Genomic DNA, 8,450 nt, shown 5'->3' on the forward strand with positions numbered 1-8,450 from the left:
CCCCAGTGGGCAGGCAGCGACCAAGGAGGACAGCCCAGGCCAAGGCAGGCAACCGCATGTCAGCTGTGCTGCACGTGGAGGCCCTGGAGAGGCAGCTGTTTCTGGAACCTTCTCAGGCACTTGGGCCTCCAGAGCCTCAGGAAGCCAGAGTGCCCGGCAAGGCCCAGCCAGAGGTGGAAACCAAGGCAGAGCCCAGCCACACAGTGGCCCTGCCCCCTGTGGCCCTGAAGCCACCTCCCGTGGAGCTGGAAGTCAATCTCCTGACCCCTGGGGCCGTTCCCCCCACCGTGGTCTCCTTTGGAACAGTGAGCACCCCAGCTGACAGGCTGGCCTTAATAGGGGGCCTGGAGGGCTTCCTGAGCAAGATGGCAGAGCATAGGCAGCAGCCTGACATCAGGACCCTCACGCTACTGGCCGAGGTGGTGGAGTCCGGGAGTCCTGCGGAGTCCTTGCTGCTGGCCCTCCTGGACAAACACCAGGTGGAGGCCGACCTGACATTCTTTAACACGCTGGTGAGAAAGAAGAGCAAGCTGGGAGACCTGGAGGGGGCCAAGGCGCTGTTGCCAGTCCTGGCGAAGAGGGGCCTTGTCCCCAACCTGCAGACGTTCTGCAACCTGGCCATCGGGTGCCACAGGCCGAAGGATGGTCTGCAGCTGCTGACAGACATGAAGGTGAGTGGACCTGGGCCTGGGCAGGACGCCCGTGGTCCTGAGGAGCACTCTGCAGCTCAGGAGGAAAGTTTGGGGGAGCAGGGGTCCCTCAAGCCCCCCACTTGGATGAACTGTGCATAGGGGCAAAGAGAGTGGGGTTGATGAGCTTCTGGTGTAGAATGGTCTTCGGTCCCATTTTGGGGGAAGCAGACCCCAGAGAGTGCTTCAGGGCTGGGCGTAGAGATGCACGGATGTTCCCGTCTGGAAGAAGGTGGCCGTGGGGTGACACTGAGGGCTGGGGACAGGCCTCGGCCCCAACACTCTAGAGGTATGGCAGGGATTCTCAGAATTCCTGGGGAGCCATGGGTGGTTTTCAAAGCCCCCGAGATCTGCTGTGCCTCCCACCTAGCCCCCATTGGAAGTGCTGCGTGGATTTCATCCGACCACAGCAGAGACTGCGTCCTGCGTTGTCGGGGTCCCCCAGGTCCATCACCCTCGGGCTGTTTTCCTGGACCCTGCCGGGCTCACCTAGCCAAGACTCACGCTTTTCTAGGCTGACCACCACCTGGTGACCATGCATCATGGGGAAACCCACCCCAGGGAGCGAGGAGGTGGTGTCTCCCGCATCATTTTCTGCCTGAGTCAGTCGGTGTCTGAGAGCAGCACGGGCGTCCTTTTCCGCAGTTTCTTTAGGGCTGAGCAGAAGGGCTGGGCTTGGCTTTCCTGCTGGAGAGGGACATTCAGCTCATCGTTGCTGCCGGGTTTGCCTTGCTGGCTGTGGCCGCTGGTCCAAGGAGCCAGCTTGATTGACAGAGGGTGGGAGCTGCTGGGTCCCAATAGCTGCCATCATCTTGCTGATTCTATGATGTCCCTGTGTTCTAGAAGTCCCAGGTGACCCCCAACACTCACATCTACAGCGCCCTCATCAACGCGGCCGTCAGGAAGCTGGACTACACCTATCTCATCAACATCTTGAAAGACATGAAGCAGAACAGGGTCCCAGTGAACGAAGTGGTCATCCGCCAGCTGGAGTTTGCAGCCCAGTACCCTCCGACCTTTGACCGGGTGTGTGCCCCAAGCTCAAGCTCATCAGCTCCTTCACCATTTCTAACCCCCGCCACCACCCAACCCTGGTTCTGGCCCTTGGGATTGTGTTCTCATGCTTGAAACTGTCCAGCAGCTTCTCTTAGGAGCAGTCCCCAAGTCTGTAGACCACAGCCTGAGTCCCTGTCCACATGGCTCATCTCAAGTCTCAGGCCAGCCTTCCCTTTGCTGCCTCTGTCCATCCCAGTGGCTTTCCGTCAGTTCCCAAAGGCCACCAGCCTCTTGCCTGCCTCGGGATTGGTGTTCCCGCTGCCTTGGGTAACACCCACTTTCCTGTGGTGGGCTCTTTCTCCTGGAGGTCTCTGCTTACGTGGCCCTCAGAGATGCCCAGCTGGCTGCCACTCTGACCTGGGGTGAAAGTCTCCCCTCCCCCAGCTCTGTTCCTTTATGCCGTGTCCTATAGTCTCAGGTCACGTGCTCATGGGCAGCCCTGGCCTTCCCTGTATCAGGCTTCTGGAGGCAGAGGCTGTCTGCTGTGCTCATCTGGGTCCCCAGCACCTGCACATTGCCAGTTACTCCAGACAGGTTATTGCTTGCTCAGGGACTGGACAGGCAGTGAAGTGGCATTGTTATCTGGGGTGAATCACTGAGATTTGTTGTCTTACTCCATGGAAATCAAGGATGTGGACACAAAGAGTGAGGTTAACGGTGGCTCATGCCTGTAATCCCAGCACTTTGGGAGGCCAAGGTGGGTGGATCACAAAGTCAGGAGATTTAGAGCATCCTGGCCAACATGGTGAAACCCCATCTTTACTAAAAATACAAAAATTAGCTGGGCGTGGTGGCGCGTGCCTGTAATCCCAGCTACTCAGCTGAGGCAGGAGAATTGCTTGAACCAGCCGAGATTGCGCCACTGCACTCCAGCCTGGCTCTGTCACCCAGGCTGGAATGCAATGGTAGGTTCTAGGCTCACTGCAACCTCCACCTCCTGGGATCAAGTGATTCTCCTGCCTCAGCCTCCCAAGTAGCTGGGATTACAGGCGCCCGCCACCACACCTAGCTAATTTTTGTATTTTTAGTAGAGACGGGGTTTCACCATGTTGACCAGGCTGGTCTCGAACCCCTGACCTCGTGATCCACCCGCCTTGGCTTCCCAAAGTGCTGGGATTACAGGCGTGACCCACCGCATCTGGTGACTCTGTCTCAAAAAAAAGAAAAAAGAAAAAAAAGAGTGAGGTTAAGGCCGGGCACTGTGGCTCACACCTGTAATCCCAGCACTTTGGGAGGCCAAGGCGGGTAGATCACCTGAGGTCAGGAGTTTGAGACCAGCCTGACCAACGTGGTGAAACCCTGTCTCTACTAAAAATACAAAAATTAGTTGGGTAGTGGCGGGCACCTGTAATCCCAGCTATTCAGGAGGCACAAGAATCACTTGAACCCAAGAGGCAGAGGTTGCAGTGAGCCAAGATCGTGCCACTGCACTCCAGCCTGGGTGATAGATGGAGACTCGGTCTCAAAAACAGAAAAAAAAAAGAGGTTAAGAGCTGAAGTTTAATAGGTGAAAGAGAAGAGCTCTTGCCTGGCGCTGTGGCTCATGCCTGTAATCCCAGCACTTTGGGAGGCTGAGGCAGGCAGATCATGAGGTCAGGAGATTGAGACCATCCTGGCTAACACGGTGAAACCCTGTCTCTAATATAAAAAATTAGCTGGGCATGGTGGCAAGCACCTGTAGTCCCAGCTACTTGGGAGACTGAGGCAGGCGAATGGCATGAACCCGGGAGGTGGAGCTTGCAGTGAGCCAAAATCGCACCACTGCACTCCAGCCTGGGCGACCGAGTGAGACTCCGTCTCAAAAAAAAAAAACCCTCTCTGCAGAGCAGAGGTGCCAGAGAAATGGATTGCCGCTTCCACCATGAAATGCAGAGGTTTTGTAGATGAGCTTGAGGAGGTGGTGTCTGATTTACAAAGGACACAAAAGATTGGTTGGACCAGGTGTGCCATTTACATAGCTCGTATAAAAGCTGGCGTCCCACCCTAACCTTTTATTATGCCGAAGGTTTCCAGCACCATGTTGCCTGGTTCTTTATTGTACACATGGCGACAAAAGAAGGGAAGATGGGGCCCCCATCTTGAACAAAGCTAGCTCCCAGGTAGCCTTTTTCTATTGGCACAGCTGCCAGCATATACCCCTGCAAACTTCCAGCTTGCTTATCTATGTCTGCAGCTTGACTTTTCAGGCTGCTCTTTGTTAGAAAAGAAATTATTTGAAGGCTGCTTTATATTAAAAGGGAAATTTGCCAAGGACTCTGTTGCCCTTACTATCTGCCCAAATAATTTCTTTCTGCCTCCTGTATCAGCAGGAGCAGGGCAGAGTCATGGAATCTGCTTTGTTACAGCCACAGTCTCTTCCTGCTGTTCTGAGGATATCAGGCTCTGGGGTTTTGGCTTTTGGGTCCATCGAGCCACACTCTGTGCCGAGCGCCTCCGGAGCATCCAGAGCCACTGTGGCTTGGAGCACAACCCGGATGGGACGGAGACCAGCAAATGGGCAGGGACACACACAGCCAGAAGGTGCAGAGTCAGGAATGCCGTGCAGGTATCACACCTGAATGCCATTTTGAGGGCTTCCTACAAATGGGTGGGACAGCAGTGGAGATTGTGCCTGGCTGAAGGCATAGCTGGGCATTTTTAAACTGTGTGTCTGTGCTTTAAACTGTTGGTTGCGAGCCTTTTCTCATTGATTCCAGGGTTTTTATACATATATACACACATACACACACACACACACACACACACATTCTGGATACTGGTTTTTTGTTGATTACATGTGCATATCTTCCTAGTGGATTGTCTCTTCCCGCTGGCGTAGGGCTCACTAGGGGTTCAACTCCACAGTCACAAGACTATCACAGGCCTAAAGCATATCGTATTTAAGTCACAGACAGATGTCCCCGACTTAAAGATGGTTCTACACAGGATTTTTCAACTTTGCAATAGTTTTATCAGGATGTAACTCTGTAAGGATCGACTTTGTGAAGGGTTAGTTTCTACTGAATGTATGTCACTTTTGCATAATTATGAAGTCAGGACCCTCTGCTGTGTTGCCAGCAATAGATGCATTTTCCTTTTGTTTTTATGAGATGGAGTCTCACTCTGTCACCCAGGCTGGGTGACGCTATCTTGGCTCACTGCAACCTCTGCCGCCCAAGTTCAAGCGATTTTCCTGCCTCAGCGTCCCGAGTAGCTGGGATTACAGGCGCCTGCCACCACGCCCGACTGATTTTTGTATTTTTTTTTTTTTTTTTTTCAGTAGAGATGGGGTTTCACCATCTGGGCCAGGCTGTCTTGAACTCCTGACCTCGTGATCCACCCACCCCAGCCTCCCAAAGTGCTGGGATTACAGGTGTGAGCCCCCGTGCTGTTCTGAATTTTTTCTTTTTTTAAAAAGAGACAGAATCACTCTGTTGCCCAGGCTGGAGTGCAGTGGCACGATCATGGCTCACTGTAGCCTTGACCTCCCAGGCTTAAGCAGTCCTCCCACCTTAGCCACCTGAGTAGCTGGGACTATAGGCATGTACCACCATACCCAGCTAATCTTTTAGACAGGGTTTCACTATATTGCCTAAACTGTCTGGAACTCCTGAGCTCATGTAATCCACCTGCCTCTGCTTCCCAAAGCACTGGAATTACAGGAGTGAGCCACCATGCCCAGCCAGATTGATTTTTGATTTACGGTGGGTTTTTGGGGGTGGAACCATGGTGTCAGGAGCATCTGTACTTATATTCCCTCACGATGGTGGCCTTGTTTATATTCGTGATTCTGTTGAGTTTTGCTTTCTGTGCTTTCAGGCTCTAGCCGGCACCTTAAGGTTTAGAATTGTTCAGTCTTTTGAGTCAAACCTTTCCTTTTCTTTTTTGAGACGAAGTCTTGCTCTGTCGCCCAAGCTGGAGTGCAGTGCTGTGATTTCAGCTCACTGCAACCTCCGCCTCCCAGGTTCAAGCCATTCTCCTGCCTTAACCTCCCAGGTAGCTGGGGGCTACCGGCATGTACCGCCACATCCAGCATTTTTAGTAGAGACAGGGTTTCACCATGCTGGCCAGGCTGGTCTCGAACTCCTGACCTCAAGTGATCTGCCGCCTCGGCCTCCCAAAGTGCTGGGATTACAGACGTGAGCCACCGCACCCGGCCAAACCTTTTGTCATCGTGTGGTAGTAGCTGTATGTCAGATAGTACTTTTTGGCTTTTTTTTTTTTTGGTATATTCCCCCGCCAGCTCTCTGTTTCTGTCTGGTGCGTGTTTTCTTTTTTCCCCCTATCTCCATGGAGCCTATCTCGGCAGTGTTGAGATGATGGTCAGAGGGAGGTGGCTTTGAGGGGGAGGGGCTCGGCAGGCTGTGGAGGCAGGTGGGACCCAGTGATTCTAGCTTGGGGGCGTAGGGTGGTAAGTGCGGATGGAGGAGCACAGCAGTGCCTGTTTGGGAAGAACGCTGTTAGGCAGATGGCTCTGGGCCTGCCCCAGGGTACCCAGCTGGGACCTGTTTCTCTGAAGTAAGCTACTCCCATAGTGCATGTTCACAGCTTTTCTGCCCTGTCCCCTGCAGCCACCTGGAAGGGAAAGTGGCAGCTACCAGCTTCCCTGAGGCCTGAGCCAGCTGCCGAGGTTTGGGATTAGCTGTAGGTAACAGGAGTGATTCTAGCCTCGCTTTTGTAATTCCAGTACCAAGGGAGGAACACCTACCTGGCGAAGATTGACGGCTTCCGAGCCTATTACAAGCAGTGGTTGACAGTGATGCCCGCAGAGGAAACCCTGCACCCCTGGCAGAAGTTCCGGACCAAGCCCCAGGAGGACCAGGACACTGGCAAGGAGGCTGATGTGGACGGATGTGCCCTTGGGGGCAGGTGATGGGAGCACAGCTGAACAGCGTGCTCAGCCCTCAGTGCTCTGTGGGAGCCCCAGGACAAGTGAGCTGGTGTCACCTCCTGCCTGGGGGAAGAGCCAGGCCCTGAGGAACAGCTGCAGTGTGTCACGGGTGTTGGTGTGAGGACACATGCTAGGCCCAAGGTGCCTGCACTCCCGGCAGGTCCAAGGGCAGCTCCAGCCACTTTCACATGTCACCTTGGGTCTTCCAGCTCCAGTACCTTTGCGTGTCACCTCACACACCACAAGGGGACTGGGGCATCTGGTCCCTGGGGCCTGGTGCCGCCCTGCCGGGTTCCACAGGCCAATGCTCTGAAAGAATAGACGCGGGGCCCGAGAGGTTTAAAGATTTTATTTTTACAAATCACAACTGATGGACAGCAAAGCCTTCCCCGTAGAGACCCGTGCTCCAACTTGGGCCTGGGGCACTGCTCGCTGCTCCCAGGAAGGGGGTGGCGCCACAGGCAGGAACCTGCGAAGTCCAGAGTCCAGGGTGGAGAGCGCTAGCATCAGCCAGAGCAGCCACGGCAGCCACAGTGTGTGCACTCGATGATGCGGCCCTGCAATAGAGGAGGACATTGAGATGATGCCACTGCGCCACACTCGTCCCTGCACACTCACATACGTGGCAACCCTCTGCCACCATGCCATATAGGGACACACCTCAGAAACCCTTCTGTGACAGCTCTGGACGGAAAATTTGGCTCCCTCATGAAGGTGGAAACAGCTGCTATTGATACCAAGGTTACATCTGTATGTGTAGTTATAATACGTTATGCAAATCCAACACACGTTTGCCAATCAAGAAAAAGAAATCGGTGTGAATGAGTCTCGTTATTCCCCTAAGTGAGCATGACAGACCCTGCAATAAGCAGAGGTGGCTCTGCTACTGTTTGGGGACTTCAGGGCAGCCTCTGGGCTGGGACACTCTGGTGGGGAAGAGGGCAGGAGGCTATGCACTTGAGTTACACCCTTCTGGCCCAGAGCCCTCTAGAAAGAAGCGTCTTGTCCCCCAGGCCTGGTGCGGCCCAATGCTTGGCTGGCCAGAAAGCCCTAGAACAGTGGCTTGTGTTTATTTTACTTTTTCAGTTCTTTTTTTGGAGGAGCAAGACCGTAGTTTAAGTAAACAAGATCCTCTGATGAAACCCAGGTAAGTCTACAGCAGGCTGTTTTGGCCACTGGGTTGAAGCAGCACCCCAGTCCACCAGCCCCCCGACCTGGATCCCTTGTGGAATGTGGGCACTCAGGGGAGGGGTGGCTTCTGCCACTCTGCCACCCCTCCCTGCCTCCATCAGAAAACCAACACCCTAGTCTTTCCTCGGGGAGGCGGCCCTTGCTCGCCCCCACTGCTCAGTACACAAGTCCTCAGATCCAGCCGCAGCTCTCCATTGTCTCACTGCAGCATGAAGGGACCTGTGTGAAGAGGCACCTGTGTGGAGCTGGGGACAAGAAGGCCAGGCTGGCAGATGGGCCGTGGGGCCTGATCTCCCAGCTGGGCCAACAACTGTGTGCCGAGGCCACAGCTGCCTTTCAGAGGGGGCTCGGGCCGGATAGAGCTCAGCTCCTGTCCCTCAGCACCACTCCTGAGGTGCCTGGCCTAGGAGTGGTACTTGGAACAGAAAGTTCTGAAAGAAGAAATAGTGGGCTGGGCGCAGTAGCTCATGCCTGTAATCCCAGCACTTTGGGAGGCTGAGGCGGGCAGATCACCTGAGGTTGGGGGTTCAAGATCAGCCTGACCAACATGGAGAAACCCCGTCTCTACTAAAAATACAAAATTAGCCAGGCATGGTGGCGGGCGCCTGTAATCCCAGCTACTCCGGAGGCTGAGGCAGGAGAAT

At 54.4% G+C, this 8,450-nt stretch overlaps 2 protein-coding genes across 4 annotated transcripts in view; one reads left to right on the plus strand and one right to left on the minus strand.

Moving 5' to 3' along the window:
- Positions 1-7,437, plus strand: part of LOC105543725 (pentatricopeptide repeat-containing protein 1, mitochondrial) — a 53,691-nt gene extending 46,254 nt beyond the window's left edge. Inside the window, 3 exon segments of the mRNA XM_011985799.1 lie at positions 1-671; positions 1,533-1,715; positions 6,412-7,437. Of these exon segments, the coding sequence (XP_011841189.1) occupies positions 1-671; positions 1,533-1,715; positions 6,412-6,597 (1,040 nt within the window). The 3' untranslated portion in view covers positions 6,598-7,437.
- Positions 6,947-8,450, minus strand: part of BUD31 (BUD31 homolog (S. cerevisiae)) — an 11,535-nt gene continuing 10,031 nt past the window's right edge. For all 3 annotated transcript variants that reach the window (XM_011985791.1, XM_011985790.1, XM_011985792.1), the window contains one exon: positions 6,947-7,172. In XM_011985791.1, coding sequence (XP_011841181.1) covers positions 7,122-7,172 — 51 coding nt within the window. In that variant the 3' untranslated portion in view covers positions 6,947-7,121. The remainder of the gene's footprint in view (positions 7,173-8,450) is intronic.

This window comes from Mandrillus leucophaeus, unplaced genomic scaffold (assembly GCF_000951045.1).
Source record: "Mandrillus leucophaeus isolate KB7577 unplaced genomic scaffold, Mleu.le_1.0 Scaffold29, whole genome shotgun sequence".
In the NCBI taxonomy this organism is placed as follows: Eukaryota; Metazoa; Chordata; class Mammalia; order Primates; family Cercopithecidae; genus Mandrillus; species Mandrillus leucophaeus.